The sequence below is a fragment of the Sinocyclocheilus grahami genome, unplaced genomic scaffold (assembly GCF_001515645.1).
Source record: "Sinocyclocheilus grahami isolate Dianchi unplaced genomic scaffold, SAMN03320097.WGS_v1.1 scaffold692.1, whole genome shotgun sequence".
In the NCBI taxonomy this organism is placed as follows: domain Eukaryota; kingdom Metazoa; phylum Chordata; class Actinopteri; order Cypriniformes; family Cyprinidae; genus Sinocyclocheilus; species Sinocyclocheilus grahami.
The window spans coordinates 1,153,025-1,172,019 of NW_015505871.1; the positions used below are offsets into that span (position 1 = coordinate 1,153,025).

Consider the following 18,995-nt stretch of genomic DNA (forward strand, 5'->3'; position numbering starts at 1 on the left):
TATAGCTATGTTAATAGATTAAACTCTGATTAATTAAAAAATAAAATACATTAATATAGAATTTAAAATAAATTTATAACTTATAAATTTCTTCCTATTATGTATTTTAAAGGGTATGTATGTACTGTTATGTATGTGTATATACAATTTAAAATGAACTAAAAAATGAATAATAATTTTATTTTATGGCTATGTAAAAAAATTTTTTTTACACATTAAAAAAAATATGATAATACAATTTCTTAAAAAGGTTCTCCTGTAAATCCATTTGGCTCCAGTTTGAAATCTCTTCACTCGTACTGTTTGAGAATGTTTCATATTAATTTCTGGTCATGTTTCTCAGGTGCATCTGCGTCCGTTCTCGCCTCAGTTCACCGATCCGCAGCTATACCGCTGGAACGTCTCGGGCGACGGCGTTCTCACACGCGTGACGGGAGTCCTGCTCCACATGCAGCCGGCGCAGTGCACGGACTTCCTGTTCATCCAGAAGCACCTCCTCCTGCTGGGGGTCACGGGTTCGTCACACTACCGCTTCGCTCTGGACTGGACGCAGCTTGCGCCCGGCGGAGACCCAGAGAAGGTTCGGTTCTACCGGTGTGTGTTGATGGAGCTCCAGCGCAGAGGAATCCGGCCGGTTGTGACACTGTATCACCCCAGCTACCGCTCGCCCTCACTGGGTTTGCCTGAACCTCTGCACGCTAATGGCGGATGGAGAAACGCTAGCACTGTGGAGGTGTTCGTCAGCTATGCCATGTTTTGCTATCGTGAATTTGGGGCCTTGGTGTCGACGTGGATCACCATTAACGAGCCAAACCGGTTAAATGAGGCGTATGCCGAGGAATGGCAAACAGTGGTACGTCACTTGCTATTGGCGCACGCGAAGGCCTGGCACATTTACGATGCGCAGTTTCGACGGAAACAGGGCGGGGCTGTTAGTTTGGCTCTCCATGCGGATTGGGTTGAACCGGCCAATCCATTTTTAGAATCTCACAAATCCGCCCAGCAACAGTTTTTGGAATTCGAACTGGGTCGTTTTCTCGACCCTCTGATTGGTGGAGGGAACGAGGGGCGTGGCAACACCTCCGATGATGAGAGGGCGGAGCTTAAAGGGGCGCTGGATTTCATCGCTCTTAATCACTTCACGACGTGTTTGGTGTTGCCATGGAAACAGCCGACGCTGCTGAACCAGGAGCACGGCTGCGCTCTGATGAAGGATGCCACCTGGAAGGTGTCGCACCGGGGACAGGCGCTCGTGCCCTGGGGCCTACGCAGGATGCTGGGATGGGTGAGAAATCGCTATGACGACCGCCTCCCTATCATCGTCACGGCAACAGGGGTGGACGATCAAGCAGTTCATGATGACCAGTTGAGACAGAGCTATATCAGGAGCTACCTGCAGGAGGCGCTGAAAGGTGAGCGGAGTCTGAATATTAGGGTTTTAGGGACCTATTTTAATGATCTAATGGTCTAAAGCATGGTCTAAAGCGCACGGCTCAATTGCGCTTAGGGCGTGTCCGAATCCACTTTTGCTAGTTTAACGACGGGACAAAACAGTCGGCGCGCCCGGCGCATGGTCTAAAAGGGTTGTCCTTATTCTCTTAAAGAGTAATGGGTGTGTTTTGGTCGTAACGTGCAATAAACCAATCGGAGTCTCATCTCCCATTGCCTTTAAGAGCCTGTTGCGCTCGCGCCATGGTGGATTCGCTATTTACACGGCGGAATTAGCAAGCGGAAAAACGGAGCGCTTCTCTAGTGAGGGAACGGCTCTGCTCATGCGCGTAATTCTGATACATGCAAAGACTATCCATTATGACATGTAGGCATTTTTATATTTATGTACACAATAATGATCTTTTACATTTACTCCTTTAATTTTTCATTTTTAAAAATGTGTGTGTGCTGCTGCGCGTCCCTGTGTATGTAATAAGAAAAGTGTACACGTGTTGTGCACCCGCCTATAGGCGCATATTACTAACGCACTCTTTAAATAACAAAAACAAATATTGTGCCAGACTAGGACTGTGCAAAAAATTGAATGCGATTTTTTTTGCGGTGTAGCTTGTCAGTGAACTACGGCTCTGTGTAGTAAATGCCGCTCCATCTGAAAGCACGTGCTGGAGATTTACTACTAATCACCAGAAGCGGCTTTACTGACGAGATGTGCATTAAAAATCGCATTAAATTTTTTTGCCCAGCCCTACGCCAGACTTTAGACCAGGTTTTAGTTGGTCAATGGCGCAGTCTATTTCAGTTGCTTCAAAATAGCAATGCTCCAGCAATGCGCCTGAACACACCTCGTTTTCAGACCAGCACGCCCATGAGCGCACAAATGGGCGCAAATGCATTTACTGTTTAAAAAACGTGGCGCAGGACGTGAAAATGACAACTGCGTAGCAAAAAACACTTTCGCCACACCTGGCGCCGCATTGCGCCGAGTGTATGATAGAGTCCTTAGAATTTCAGACGAATTCTTTTTTTATTATTTAAAAAAAATAATTGAAAGTCCTTTCATTATTTCATAATTTTAACTTATTGCTCTTGTTATTATTTATTTTTTTAATTATTTATTTTTATCCATTTGTTATGTGTAAAGTAAGTGCCCACTTTTAGCATTTGGTTCCACTATTATTTATTATTTTTCCACTAATTAATTTTCATAATAAGAATTTAAAAATATATTTCATTCCTTAAAATAAACCAGCCAGTTCTGATATGAATCAGAATCTGAATATATGTATAAGAATTTCAGAAGCACATTTTTGTCTTTTTAATTAAATAAATTTTTTATATTTAATTATATAGTTAGAATTAAATTTGAATATAACATGTAAATATATCATCATTTAATTAAAAGTTAGGCAATTATTTTATTGTATTATTCTTACTTTATTGTTATTGTTATTACTGTTGATATTATTATTATTATAAAAGTATTATTTTATTAATTTTTTATTTTGTTCAATTTGTTATTCAACTAAATATTAAATAAATAATTAAAAATGTTGTTATAAAAAATATATATTTTTTAATGTTATGTTATATAATATATTTAAACATCTGTTAATTAAAAGTTATTTAATTATTTTGTTGCATTATTTTTTACTTTTTTATAATTATATTTGTTATTAATACTGTTGATATTATTATTATTATATTTCATTTTTTATTATTTTATTCCATTTGCCATATATAAAGCACTACAGTAAGTGCCCACTTTTAGCACTTTTTCCATAATTTCCATGAATTTTCTTAAGCATTTTAAAACAATATTCCATTCCTTAAACCAAACCATCCAGCTCTGAGATGAATCAGAACAGAACAACATTTGATTTGAAGCAAAACAATGGCAGCTTGTTCCCTCAAATCTCTGAGATATTTTGGTCTTCATGATAATATGGGGTGTGCTCAAATATATAATCGTTAAATATAAGCAATATAAACAGCGATCCTTGCCTCATCAAAGAGCACTAATGAGCCGTGATTATGAAACATGTCCTCATTATATCTGATAACAACATTAGAGATTATAGAGCCGTGTTGCAGATTGCTAGCGCAGCACTGTGTGTTATCTAGTGTTATCTCTTCTACACGCCGTAATCAGCCGCTTACTCTGAGGTTTGACATCAGGGTCAAAGGTCGCGCCGCTGTAATTCTGTCTCAGAGCTGTTAATGAGCAACCTTTGAGACGTTATGAGCACACAGGGACACACGGGTGTCATGTGGATGCTGTATGATCCTTGAGCCCAGTGCGTCTGCTTTTATGTTATAAATAGTGCTAGTGATGATTGATCTCTTTCTGTTCGCTCCGAGCAGCTCATGAGTTGGACGCCGTCAATCTGAGAGGGTTTTATATCTGGAATCTTCAGGACCAGCATGATCTCCAGTTCGGTCTCTTCAGCTCCGCCGCTCATCACTCTCGACCCAAAGCGTCAGTCAGCGTGTACCGGGACATCATCAGCCACCGCGGCTTTCCGTCCGCCGCTGACCTGCGACCTTTAACCTGCCGGGGCGTGGACAACGGGACGAGGTGCGAGCTCTGCACACGGATCGCAGAGAACAAGCCGCTGCTGTTCTTCAGTGTGTGTGTGTCTGTCAGCGCATCCATGCTCGGCTCACTCGTCATCATCTCTGTGGTGAAGAAGAAGAGGAAGAGGAGGAGGAGGAGAACGCAGATTAACGTCAGAGTCCAGCAGAGGTTCCCTTTGATGAGGGTGGCTCAAGGAACGGGACTCCTGCGCCATTAAATGTTAAAATTAATGGAATAGTAGATAATTTACTGACTCTCAGGTCATCCAAGATTAGGATGAGTTTGTTTCTTCATCAGATTTGTAGCATTGCATCAGTGTCTCAGCAATGGATGCTCTGCAGTGAATGGGTGCCATCAGAATGAGAGTCCAAACAGCTGATAAAACAGTCCAAAACAGCTCTAAACAAATATGTGGCTGGATTTTGATGTGAGAGACAACAGGAGATGGACCTTTTTCACTGGAGGAAGCGTTATAATGGATTATGGACTCATATTTTAGCTGGAAGAAATGGTTTGATGTTAAAAACGCCTTGATGGTGGATTTATTTTCTACCACTCAGACTAGACCAGATCTTCTGAACACTAGGTGGCGCTGTCTTCAAACTTTTCTGGCACCTTCAGGACACACTGAACATGATTTCCACCAAAGTTTGTGCCAATACGTCAAAGCGGTTATATGGTGTCGTTTAAACAAAAATGAATCAAGGAACGGGACTCCTGCGCCATTAAATGTTAAAATTAATGGAATAGTAGATAATTTACTGACTCTCAGGTCATCCAAGATTAGGATGAGTTTGTTTCTTCATCAGATTTGTAGCATTGCATCAGTGTCTCAGCAATGGATGCTCTGCAGTGAATGGGTGCCATCAGAATGAGAGTCCAAACAACTGATAAAACAGTCCAAAACAGCTCTAAACAAATATGTGGCTGGATTTTGATGTGAGAGACAACAGGAGATGGACCTTTTTCACTGGAGGAAGCGTTATAATGGATTATGGACTCATATTCTAGCTGGAAAAAACGCCTTGATGGTGGATTTATTTTCTACCACTCAGACTAGACCAGATCTTCTGAACACTAGGTGGCGCTGTCTTCAAACTTTTCTGGCACCTTCAGGACACACTGAACATGATTTCCACCAAAGTTTGTGCCAATACGTTAAAGCGTTTATATGGTGTCGTTTAAACAAAAATGAACATTTGCTGAGAATTTACTGTTGTTTGGATAATGAACTTAACTCTTTCCCCGCCAGCGTTGTTTTTTTAAGTTGCCAGCAACCACCAGCATTTTTATAATTTTCACTAAAATTTCATGGCCTCCAGAATATTTTGTTGTATGAATATCTGAGCATGCAATACACCAAAATACAGAACAGAGCCTCTACTTAAAAAAATAAAAAAATAAATAAATCAGTTTTATTCTAGCTTCAAACTATTTTTTTGATCAACACTTGAATGTAGGTAAGTTTAATAAAAAAAAGCAACATTTTGATCAAAAAGCTGAGAAAATCACATTTTGATCAAAGACTACATTAGATCGTATCCAGTCATATGATCAAAGCAAAGATGCAGTAGATTGCTTCCATGAATGGGTGCCGTCAGAATGAGAGTCCAAACAGCTGATAAAAACATCTCAATAATCCACAAGTAATCCACAGCACTCCAGTCCATCAGTTAACGTCTGGAGAAGACAAAAGCTTAAACAAATCCAGCATTAACTCTTTCCCCACCAAACACTGGATATTCCGGGTTTCCGTGTTTTTACAGAAACAAGCGATCTCGTATGTATGCACATGCATCTGAAAAACAATGCAATCATCAACAATAAACAGCATATAAATGAAAACGGCCTAATGTTACCGAGTGAAATGTTGATCCCGGAAATGTTCAGGACTGTGAAGGTTTGGGGGTGTTGATGGAAGCGATCTACTGCATCTTTGCTTTGATCATATGTGTAGTGGACATAGTATAGCAAATGTCTATATATATGGTCATGAGTTGCAGTTTACTAGGCGGAACCAATTAAGCTGAACTGATTTACCGGGAGTTATAAGACAGACGCACATTCACATGGTGTATAATGCCATTTCACTCGCTAGCATTTCTAGCATACAAGCAAGCTAAAAGAATGTGAAACAATGGAAGAGTCTTTGATGTTCCCTTTGAATCCTCCTTTCTGTAAGCAGCTAATGAGGTACATTTGTGTATTTGTTTCTTTGTGTAATATTAATTGTTATATGAGTTTGGGTATGTTTGTATTTGAAGTGCGGTTGTGTTTATGATTTGTGTGATGTTAATTTGAGTTGTATCAGTGAAGATGATACTTGTGACTGTTTAAAGGAAGGAGCTACAGTAAGAACTCAATGCTCATTGCGAGCAGAGAAATAGAAGAGGAGTCACGCACGTTCCAGCAATTGAACAAGGGAAGGACATGGTTGTTGTAATACAGAGACATAACATAATTAAGTTGAAGAGCAGCACAAGAGTCAAGACCAGCTGTAAGATGGGTGCAGTTAAGTTCAACTAAAGGTACCTAAGGTGGTTAACAGCTGCAGATACTTTAATGTGCCTTTCAAAGATAAGCTGGTATTATGTATATGTTGATTGTGATTCATTATTGGCAAGTTAAGAGTGAACGTGTATTGTTTAATTGTTCAAGGGTGATTGTTACATAAGTGCCTTTTAAGACGTATATTGCCTTAAACTGTGATTATTTAATGTTAAGGCTTAAGATTTAACTTATGAAATTTTAGCTTTATTGACATAAAAAAAAAATATATAGGAAAAAGTTGAAAGAAAAAGGGAAGCAACTTAGGCAAGATGGAGAGTGTCAGCAACCGGAGACACGTGCCAACATACAGGCTTTAGTGGAGAGTAAGGAGGCAGCAGTGGAAGACGAGCCACGGAGAAGCCAGAGGTCTCGTAAGCTGACTGAAAAGGGTTAGAAGCTGCAGGAGGAGAAGATGGAAAGTTATGAACAGCGATTCAGAGCAAGTTATGAGAAGTGGAAATCTCTAATTAAAGAAGGCAAACGGTTGTTTTCTGAATGCTCCTCTAATGATTTGTTATAAGATGTCATGATAAGAATAACAAAGGTTTCTGCAGATTTATGCACGGTGTATGAAGACCTGCGTCGAACTGGTATTCCTGACCATGACACGGGTCGTAGAGTAGACACCTGTGAAGCAGTCACAAGGAAAATGGAGGACTTGGTGAAGAGTCATCTTGAAGGGAATAAAGAAGGTGAGATTTCATGGAGTGGAAAGGACACCGTATTATTAGACAAGTCCCGTGTGAACACAAGGACCTTTTTTTTTACGCAGTCTCAAAGTAAGTCAAGAGCTTCATCTAAGTATTCAGTTTTGTCTGCTGCTAAAAGACAAGAAGCTGCTGCTGAGATTGCTGCTAATGAAGCCACTTTGGAAGTTTTAAGAGAACAGGATCTGCAGTTTAAAGAACTTCAGAAACTTGAAGCTGAGGACAAGAAGCGGATAGCTGAGCAAGAAGCTGAAGGACTTGAAGTGTCGTGAAGAGGCTAAGATGGAAGCTAAGCATGAGATGGAAAATGCAGCTAGACGTACGTTATTGGAAGATAAATGCCGTGAATTGGAACGTCTTGAGACGCTCTATGGAGACGCTTATGGAATAAGTCACCAGGTTATTGTGAGACAAGTAATGTCAAGCCTACAAGCTTCTGTCCATCGTAAAACTGAGGTGCATTATGTCTGTCGAACACAAATCAAAGCAGTAGTGTCCTCAATGGACATTATTAAGGTGTTTGAATCTGATTTTAGTGAGCGAGAATAAGAAGATTATTCCATGTCTCAAGAGAATCTTCAATTTCTACCAAAATGAAAGATGGTATTCGGCTTAATGATGATGGGCATTATGAGATGCCACTACCGTTTAAAGAGGAAAGGCCTAACTTGCCAGACAATAAAGCCTGTGCAGTGCACCGTCTTAAAAGTTTGGAGCGGCGACTCAAAAGGGACGTGCAGTATTACAAGGACTACACTGCTTTCATGAATGAAACCATAGTTCGTGGAAATGCTGAGAAGGTTCAACCTGGAGAAATTGAAAAATGTTCAGCATGGTACATACCGCATCATGGAGTATACCACCCAAAAAAGTCTTGAAAGATCCGTGTTGTTTGACTGTTCCACAAGATTTCAAGGAGAATCTTTAAATGCTCATCTTCTAACTGGTCCAGAACTGACAAATACCTTGATAGGGGTTTTGTGTTGTTTTAGGAAAAATCCAATAGCGGTCATGTGTGACATAGAACATATGTTCCATCAGTTTCATGTCAAGATAGAAGACGGAGATTATCTAAGATTCTTATGGTGGGACAATGGCGATCTACAGTCTCAACCTTCAGTGTATCGAATGAAGGTTCATTTGTTTGGCGCAGCTTTTTCACCTGGTTGTGCCAATTATGGTCTTAAACCTATTGCTGCTGAAGGACGGGGAAGCGTCAGTGAAGATTCAATTAACTTTATACAAGGGAATTTTTATGTTGATGATGGATTAGTAAGTGTGCCATCTGAAACTGAAGCAATTAATCTGGTAAAGGAAGCGAAATAACTTTGTAGCACTGGAAAACTATGACTGCATAAATTCATCTCTAATAATAAGAATGTCATCGCTTCAGTTCCCCAAGAAGATCGTGCTGAAGGAGTGAAGGATTTAGACATGGCTCTGGGTGAAGTGCAAGTGGAGAGAGCGCTTGTCGTTCAATGGTGCAGTGCATCTGATGAATTTCAGTTTAGAGTCACTGTGAAGGAACATCCATTTACCCGCAGAGGAGTATTGTCTACAATAGCATCTGTATTTGATCTGCTTGGATTTGTGGCACCATTCATTCTTGTAGGTAAGAAAATCCTACAACAGTTGTGTCGTGACCAGGTTAGTTGGGATGATCCACTGCCAGGAGACTTGCAGTCTCAGTGGGAATGTTGGCTTTTAGATCTGCCAAATTTAGTTGATGTGAAGATCCCACGATGTTATGTTCCACTGACCAGTACAGAAATCAAATGTTTCGAACTCCATTTCTCTGATGCTAGCACCTTGGGCTATGGAGAATGTTTTTATCTTAGAGCAGTAAGTACATCAGGTGAAGTTCACTGCTCTTTGGTTATAGGCAAGTCAAGAGTTGCACCAACAAAGATAACTATACCGAGACTAGAGCTGTCAGCCGCAGTGGTCGCTGTAAGAGTGAGTGATATGCTCAGGAAAGAGTTGGAAATTAAAGATTTACAGGAATATTTTTGGACTGATTCCAAAGTCGTTATTGGATATCAACAACAATGCAAGAAGATTTCAAGCTTTCGTTGCTAATCACATTCAGCGTATTAAGTTAAGCACTAATTCCAAGCAATGGCGATATGTTGCCACTGAAGATAATCCTGCTGATTCTGCCTCTAGAGGTCTTACCGTCGTACGATTGGTAGCGTACAACTGGCTCACTGGACCAAACTTCTTGTGGCAGAAAGATCTTCCCAGGGAGGAAGTTAAGGTGGGAGATATAATCATGAGCAATGATCCAGAGTTTCGTAAGGTTCAAGTTCTTAGTATCTACGCAAGAGAAGGAAAATCATTGTTGGAACGCCTTCATAAGTTTTCTGATTGGACCAAAATGGTAAAGGCCATTGCAAGACTTAAACGGCATGTCAAGGAAGCCAAAGGTCTTGAATCCAGATCCTCTGAAACCGCTAGTTTAGAGGAAAGAAGAGAGGCAGAAATATTTATTATTCGACTGGTTCAAGAAGGTGTCTTTTCCAATGAATTACTGGGTCTCAAGAAACAAAAGGCATCTAGTATTCAAGATAAAGCAGGCAAGTTGTGTAAGTTTAACCCTTTTCTGGATGATCAAGGTATACTTCGAGTTGGAGGTCGCCTGGCACATGCAACTCTCCACCCATATGTAAAACATCCAGCCATTCTTCCAAGAAAGAGTCATTTCTCAGCGTTATTAATTAAGCATTATCATGAACGAGTACAACATCAAGGACGAGGAATGACCATGAATGAACTCCGGTCTAATGGAATATGGATTCTTGGCTGTAGTAGTGCTGTCTCTTCTCACATCTACAAATGTAGGAAATTTAGAAGGTGTACAGAAGAGCAGAGGATGGCTGATCTCCCTGAAGATCGCATGCAGACAACTCTGCATGTTTATCTCCGTAAAAGATGGCGTAGAGTGAAATTTTTAGCCAATAACTTCTGGTCACGTTGGAAGGAGTATCTTTTAAATTTGCAGTGTAGACAGAAATGGAGTAAGAATCGCAGGAATGCTAAGGTAAACAACATTGTTATCCTTCAAGATGACACTGCACCACGTAACAAGTGGAGATTGGCCAAGGTGGTAGAAGTGTACCCGGCAAATGATGGCCGAGTGAGACGGGTCAAGTTGTTAATGAGTGACTCTACCCTGGACGACAAGGGTAAGTGATCATTTAAGCCAAGCTACCTTGAGTGTCCGATCCAGAAGACAGTTACTCTCTTGGAAGCTGACTGAAGGCTCCATTTACTCTCTATCATTCCCTGGTTTAAGTTATTTGATATTTCACGATTGTATATTAAGTATGATTTCATTCAAAGGGTTTCGTAAGAAGAAAATCACAAGTGATTTGGTGGGAGTGTAGTGGACATAGTATAGCAAATGTCTATATATATATATGGTCATAAGTTGCAGTTTACTAGGTGTAATCAATTAAGCTGAACTGTTTTACCGGGAGTTATAAGACAGACGCACATTCACATGGTGTATAATGCCGTTTCACTCGCTAGCATTTCTAGCATACAAGCAAGCTAAAAGAATGTGAAACAATGGAAGAGTCTTTGATGTTCCCTTTGAATCCTCCTTTCTGTAAGCAGCTAATGAGGTACGTTTGTGTATTTGTTTCTTTGTGTAATATTAATTGTTATATGAGTTTGGGTATGTTTGTATTTTGAAGTGCGGTTGTGTTTATGATTTGTGTGATGTTAATTTGAGTTGTATCAGTGAAGATGCTACTTGTGACTGTTTATATGGCAGTTTGAAGTTAATTGAGTCACACAAAGAACACGCTGATTGTCTGTAATCTTTTTATTTGTTTGTTTTCAGTTCTTACGTCTGGTGTTTTGCGTCCGATATTTTATTTGCCATATATGTTATGGAGAGTGCGGAATTGATGTTCTGAATAAACCATCAGTCAGTGAAAAACAGGAACTTTTGCTCGTCTGTCACTGGAAGGAGCTACAGTATGACTGGATATGATCCAGATGTAGTCTTTAATTAAAAATGTGATTTCTCAGCTTTTTGATCAATGTTGCTTTTTTTTTTTATGAAACTAACCTACATTCAAGTGTTGATTAAAAAAAAATGTGAAACTAGAATAAAACGGGTTTTTTTTTTGTTTGTTTAAAAGTAGAGGCTCTGTTCTGTATTTTGGTGTATTGCACGCTCAGATATTCATATAACAAAATATTCAGGAGGCCATGAAATTTTAGTAAAAATGATAAAAAATGCTGGCGGTGGCTGGCAACTTAAAAAAACAACGCTGGTGGGGAAAGAGTTAAATTCATTATCCAAACAACAGTAAATTCTCAGCAAATTTTCATTTTTGTTTAAACGACACCATATAACCGCTTTGACGTATTGGCACAAACTTTGGTGGAAATCATGTTCAGTGTGTCCTGAAGGTGCCAGAAAAGTTTGAAGACAGCGCCACCTAGTGTTCAGAAGATCTGGTCTAGTCTGAGTGGTAGAAAATAAATCCACCATCAAGGCGTTTTTAACATCAAACCATTTCTTCCAGCTAAAATATGAGTCCATAATCCATTATAACGCTTCCTCCAGTGAAAAAGGTCCATCTCCTGTTGTCTCTCACATCAAAATCCAGCCACATATTTTGTTTAGAGCTGTTTTATCAGCTGTTTGGACTCTCATTCTGACGGCACCCATTCACTGCAGAGCATCCATTGCTGAGACACTGATGCAATGCTACATTTCTCCAAACCTGATGAAGAAACAAACTCATCCTAATCTCAGGTGACCTGAAGGTGAGCACATTTCCAGCAAGTTTATATTTTTAGATGAACTGTTGATTCAAACACAGGAAAATATGCATGAACAAAGTGGAATCTCATCCAAAACTCTGCACATAATTAAACATCAAATATCTCCAGATTGATTGTCACATAACGCAGCAGTTTGACTGTAAGTACAGTCAAAAGACCTGAAAAGTTACCTGTGATAAAACTGCATACAACCCAAACCCTAACTAAAGCCGGTAAAACCTGTAACTTTCACACCAAACATGCAAGGATACAAGAAAAGCACTTGTTCCATCCAGAACAGTAGTCCCACCTCAAAATAAGACACTATATCGCTCAAATAATGCACATTTTTGCTTTAACAAAAACACAAGCATCACATTTCTGCTTTAAATTCTCAAAATGATCCCTTCATTTAGTTCCATTGTAAATGCTCGACTCAAGATAACTTTGACTGATTGAATTTTGAAAGTGAAGGAATAATGGGACGGCTAATGGGAAAATGGAAACAGTTTAATGATGAACGTGTGCTGTATATTCTGTAATACTGTAAATAATAAGAGCATTAAAAAAATGTTGTTTAAAACTGCTTAAAACCAAGCTGTATCAAACCATCCATACAGAAGTGTAATATATGACAATACATTGTCCTATATCAAGTGCAATATATGTCATTTTCACCTATGTATATTCTCGAGTAGATGAAGATATACCAACGTTTTTGTAACCTTTCAAAAATCTTCTAATTATATGAAAAGTGGACATTTTTAAAGTTTTTAGAAAAAAAAAGTTTAAATATAACGTTATATTTTAGATGATGTTAGAATGTTGTAAGAAATGTTATTACAACCTTCAAATAATGTGCATGTGTGTGTATATATATCACATTTAAGAACGTCTCTCAAATGCATTTACTAAAATATTCTGCAATTTGAGATCACAATAGGGATAGGCCTAAGGCTCAAGTTGTTAATCCACAAGTAAACGTGAGCACAGTGCACTTGTACTAGAAAATGTGCTAATTTTTCATTCATTTGTAAAGTACGAAAATGAAACCATGTTTAAATGCATAATAACTAATTTATGTGCTGTTGACTTTTTCACATTAGTGCATGTGTCACTCTGATTGTAAAAGAGCACACAACAAACGTGAAGATCACATGTGTGCGTGTGCGAAGCCTTAAACACAGTTTGCTCCCCATCCCACATTAACAAGACCCCACAATACAGCACAAATACAAACTACAATAAAACCCACACATCCCTCGTCCGACCCCCAAATCCCAGCTGAGCCTCGGGTACTCCAGGAGCGTTCATGAAAGTCCAAATCTTCCCTCGATTTCGAAGTCTTTCTGAATACCTAAAGGTTTTCAGTGCTGCCTTTCTCTCGGGTGTCGCTGTTTTTGCGTTCATTTCTTCCTGTGTTCATGGAGAGCTCAGCCTCGTTGAATAAAATCAATCCCATGCAGCGCCAAAAAGCAAAAAAATCACCAAATTCAAATTGACATGACAAACTTGTATTGCAGGAAGAGAAGTAACGTAAATAATAAGTTGTTAGGTGTATGTTAAGTAAACTCTATATTCACAATATAAACACTTTATTTGTGTTAAAAATGTGATTTTGCTCCCATTACATCCCAGGTTACCTTTTTGGTGTATGGTGGAAACATGTAGTGACATTTTGCTACACATGAAATTTGAAAATTGAGTACAGATATGCAAACATTTTAATGTTTATTTCAGCTGTTCAAAAGTAGGGGGGCACCACTTACCAACACAAATGAAGAAAAGTCACTTTCATTAAAGTACATTTTCATTTGTCTCACAACTAAACGTACTTCAACAGGGCTTTATGCATTTTAGAATAATCCGTTACTCTCATACATTATCATTGTTTTTACATAAACTATATTCCTAATGCATATATGAAGCCTATTTATTTTGATGGATTGCATTTTGCAACTAGACGGATGTACGGTTACTTCCTCTACAGTCAAAAATCTCGGTGTTATATTAGATAGTAACTTGTCTTTTGAAAATCATATTTCCCATGTTACAAAAACAGCATTCTTCCATATTAGAAACATTGCCGTTTCTGATGCAGAAAAGCTAGTTCATGCATTCATGACCTCTAGACTGGACTATTGTAATGCACTGCTAGCTGGTTGTCCTGCATCTTCAATAAACAAGCTACAGGTGGTCCAAAAGGTGGTCGTCTGTTTGATTACGTCTTTAATTGATTTTTCCGTACATTTCTGCCATATGTACATAAACTGACAGTCACCACTGATAAGCTACCACTAAATATTGTAGAAACTTAATTTGCTGTAAAGTTGCTTTGCAACGATTTGTATCGTGAAAAGCGCTGTACAAATAAACTTGCATTGAATTGAACATTATTTTTTTGCAAAAAATCATATTAACATATGAACATATGAACAATTTTACTACGGAGATTCTGTGTTGTCAACATGTCAGTAATGTTTTCTAAAGGTACCGTTGACTTGAGCAGGTTGCAAAATTAAGCAACTTCTCATACCACAATGAAAGGTTGGCTTATCTCCAGATCACTAGTGCAGCACAACGACTCTGCAGTGAGTTGACTCTTTTCATAACCGATGTTGTGAAATTCATGAATGTCTTGAAATGTGGAATATTTCTCCAATCAGCTCTGGGTGAACTTCAGTCATTAACTAACTGTTGAGGTTAGGTCTATTTCAAAGAAACACACACACACACACACACACACATGTCTGGTCAGCTATACTTGTGGGGACTCTCCATAGGTGTAATATTATATATATATATATATATCAAAATGTATTATTCTTTTAATGAATTTGGTTTTTCTAGTAATTTCTATCAGCAGCCAGTACTGGTATTTTGATGCCACGGTAGTGAATGATATTTACTATACTTCAGCTAACAGGGAACATTAATCTGGAACATATTCAGGTGAGGTAACCGGTTTACTGCTAACTAGTGAAAAAAGACCAGTGGGAAATGCTATGGACATGTTATTATGCTTATTACTGACTTTTACGTCCAGTCCTTTCCCATACAGTAATAGAGTAAAACATTGTACTGTTATCCAAAGAGACGGCACTGTTTATTAATGGAACACGGAAAAACAGGTAGGACCTACTACAAAAAAACAAACATACAATGCTCTTAGATATAGAAATAATAAATAACATATCAAACGTGTCAGCATACTGTATTGCTTATGATCTCTCTGGTGTCGTACATTAGAGACGAAGCTTCCAGTAACAAATCTGTGCTTTAAATGCCACGTAGTTACCAGTAAGTGGTGTTTAGCCTCGCGACGATCGCCTATTAAAGTGACTTTGCAGTGCCGGACCGACTCTTATGCTGCCTGACAGAATTAAAGGTAAGGTAGGTGATTTCAGAGAGGCTAGCAATAGCAAGCTTTGAATGCATAAGATCCCACTCTCCATGCAAATCATTCTCCAAAGCCACGCCTCCTCCAAAACACATGAACGCGCACCGGCAGAGCAGAGGCTAAGCGACACGATGAGAGACGCGTTGGTATTTATATAAACGCAGTGCAATCATTTTACAAAAATAGGTTTATGTTTCTAGTATTCTAGTTTTAATTCTAGTTTCAGACAAAAAAGGTCTGAACTGTGTTTCAGGTTTGAACGTGCATGTAAGTTCAGATCTCCCCTTGATTCCTCCGTCTTTCTGAAACTCTAGAGGTTTATCGCTACTGTGTGTCTCTCTCAGGTTTGTTGTGTTTGTCTGCAGTTCTTCTCATGTTGATGGAGTTCAGCCTCCTCAAACAGAATCAGTCCCTCTAGTGAAGAAACGGAGACATTACAATAACAGTTCTGACCAAGGTTTGACTGGTTAGCATGAGTTGTAATTCATAATCACACCAAATTCAGATTGTTTTATTAGCATGACACACTTTTGTATGTATTGCCAAAGCACTGCAGGAAGAGGAGAGAGAAAATAAAAAGACAAATTAATAGACACATTCGAATGTTCTTAGAATATTAAAAAAACTAAACATTCAAATAGCATTCTCTTTTGTTAGTAGAATGTTGCAGAAAGGATTTAGTAACATTTAAATCACATTATAATCACCACATTTTGATGTTCTTAGAATACTAAAAATAGACATTCAAATAACAAATTTAGAGTCAAATAAAGTTAGTAGAAAACTAACTGTCGTAAAAAAAAAAATACATTTTTGCAACCTTTAATTAATGTTCTAATCACAACAAGAAAACTGGACATTTCAGCATGTTAGAAACATTTCAAAACAATGTTCAAACTACATTTTTATAACCTAAATTTTAATACGGTTTCTACAGTGTTTGTGCAAGTCTTACTCATTTCCTGATCTGTTATTTGTGGTTGAAATGGTGAAACTTTTGTATTTATTTATTTATTTATTTTTTTACAAATTGACAGTTTTATTCAGCAACACATTAAATTGAAGAAAAATGACAGTAAAGACATTTATAATGTAAAAAAATAAATCTATTTAAAGTAATCTGAGTTTTCATTCTGTATCTCTTAGATTGTGGCAGTCGTGCAAAACAAGGCCACTGAATTTAGAAAAAAATACTGCAGAGTGAGTCTGTTGAGATGAGTTTTGATGAGATGAGTATTTTGGGAAGTGAAAGAAGAAGTGTGGTTAGTTGGTGGTGAATCTATATTTTAATAGTACAGGCTCTCTGCGGGTCTTAAAAAGTCTTTTAAAAGTCTTAATTTGCCCTTCCACAAATGAAAGCCTTAAAAAGCTTTCAAACCAAAGTAGAAAGTCTTAAATTCATAAAGGTATGGTATTAAATGTTGCATGAATGCAAAAAATAAAAATGGTCTCGTTTTCCAGCCCTAACACCCTTAAATCAAGATACATTTACTTGCAAAATGCAACATGAATTAAAACATAATGGAGATCTGTTGGAAGTTGTATTTTCAAACTGTTGCTAATGCAGCTCATTTCTGCTGCCTACGTGTTTATGTTTAGAGAACATATTGACATATTGTGTTCATTTTAGTCCTTAAATCTTATTTACTTGGTCTTAAAAAGGTGTTACAAATGGCCTTCGTAAAACCTGCAGTTTGCATGTCTGAAAATCATCAGGACCTGTTTGTAGCAAACCCCTTAAACTGAGAAAATACAGACTGTCACTAAGGGTTTCTTAACTGTTTTTCTTAAGCTGCCTGTTGCAATCGGTTGCAGATAATCACTTTATCAGCACTTTCAGATGAAATAAACTTCTCATTTAATACCTCTGCAGATGATAAAGCAGGTTGGCAAAAGAAAAGAAAAAAAAAGTTAAAAGAAATGAACAAAAAACTTGTCCTTTTATGGCATCAAACCCATGACTGCCCTATAAAGATGTTTAGTTTTTTATAAATGTCAGATAAAGAGGAGGATCCTGATGATCAGAAAGATATTTAAAGACGCATCCATCACCTGAACATTCATGAGATTCTCAGCTCACACGGTGAGTTTGATTCTGGTCATTTTTAAAATGATGTTTTTTTGCACGTTCATGTTCTAACAAAGTGATTGTATTTACTGTGTTTCAGGTGCGCCTGATCCTCTGAGCTGCACGTCTGAAGCGATGATCACAAACATGATTGTGAGTTTCTGTATGTGAGAATGTGAGTGTGATTTTGTCAGACGTCGATCATCAGACTCAGGTCTTGAGTTTGTGTCTCTCAGGTGTTGCTGTGTTTGTCTGCGCTGTTTCCCGTCTTGATGGGCACTGAAGAGGTCAAATCAGATTGTTTTCTTGCCAAAGACTGCTCTGATGTTTATTCGAGTGGGAAAACCGCGAGTGGCGTGTACACTGTCATCTCAATGGATGGGCCGCTGCAGGTCTACTGTGAGATGGTCTCCGGCGGAATAAATGACAGAGGACACTGGACGGTACGCATTTCACTTTGAGCTAGTGTTTGATTATCTTCAGACCTGATTTGATCAGCAGATGCACCTCAGAGTGATTCCCATGCAGCTAACGAATGCAGGTTATAAAAACGTTGTGAGAACATTGTTTTGAAATGTCCATGATTAGATAGTTAGGTTGCAAAAACTTTTTTGCAACATTCTAGTACCTTTATTTTCACCCAAAATGCATTATTTCAATGTTTATTTTTAATATTCTAAGAGCGTTAAAATGTCCAGATTTTTGTCTTGAATGTTATTTAAAGGCTACAAAAACATTTCCACCAAAATCATAATTTTATGTTAATGCTTATTTTTTTATATTCTAAGAATGTTTTAAAAAAAAATACATTTTTGCAACCTTTAATTAATGTTCTAATCACAACAAGAAAACTGGACATTTCAGCATGTTAGAAACATTTCAAAACAATGTTCAAACTACATTTTTATAACCTAAATTTTAATACGGTTTCTACAGTGTTTGTGCAAGTCTTACTCATTTCCTGATCTGTTATTTGTGGTTGAAATGGTGAAACTTTTGTATTTATTTATTTATTTATTTTTTTACAAATTGACAGTTTTATTCAGCAACACATTAAATTGAAGAAAAATGACAGTAAAGACATTTATAATGTAAAAAAATAAATCTATTTAAAGTAATCTGAGTTTTCATTCTGTATCTCTTAGATTGTGGCAGTCGTGCAAAACAAGGCCACTGAATTTAGAAAAAAATACTGCAGAGTGAGTCTGTTGAGATGAGTTTTGATGAGATGAGTATTTTGGGAAGTGAAAGAAGAAGTGTGGTTAGTTGGTGGTGAATCTATATTTTAATAGTACAGGCTCTCCAGTTTTCTTGTCATAATTGATACCATTTGCATAACATGTGTGACCCTGCAGCACAAGAGCAGTGTTGAGTCGCTGGGGGATATTTGTAGCAATAGCCAACAATACATTGTATGGGTCAAAATTATAGATTTTTCTTTTATGCCAAAAATCATTAGGA

At 38.0% G+C, this 18,995-nt stretch overlaps 2 protein-coding genes across 2 annotated transcripts in view; both read left to right on the forward strand.

Annotated features, from left to right (window-relative positions):
• The window catches only part of LOC107559577 (beta-klotho-like), a 12,306-nt gene extending 8,062 nt beyond the window's left edge, over positions 1-4,244 (forward strand). The window contains exons 4-5 of the mRNA XM_016243460.1: positions 344-1,412; positions 3,814-4,244. Of these exons, the coding sequence (XP_016098946.1) occupies positions 344-1,412; positions 3,814-4,244 (1,500 nt within the window). The remainder of the gene's footprint in view (positions 1-343; positions 1,413-3,813) is intronic.
• A 13,279-nt stretch (positions 4,245-17,523) lies between these two features.
• LOC107559587 (microfibril-associated glycoprotein 4-like) overlaps positions 17,524-18,995 on the forward strand; it is a 3,206-nt gene continuing 1,734 nt past the window's right edge. The window contains exons 1-3 of the mRNA XM_016243470.1: positions 17,524-17,549; positions 17,635-17,687; positions 17,771-17,977. Coding sequence (XP_016098956.1) covers positions 17,670-17,687; positions 17,771-17,977 — 225 coding nt within the window. The 5' untranslated portion in view covers positions 17,524-17,549; positions 17,635-17,669. The remainder of the gene's footprint in view (positions 17,550-17,634; positions 17,688-17,770; positions 17,978-18,995) is intronic.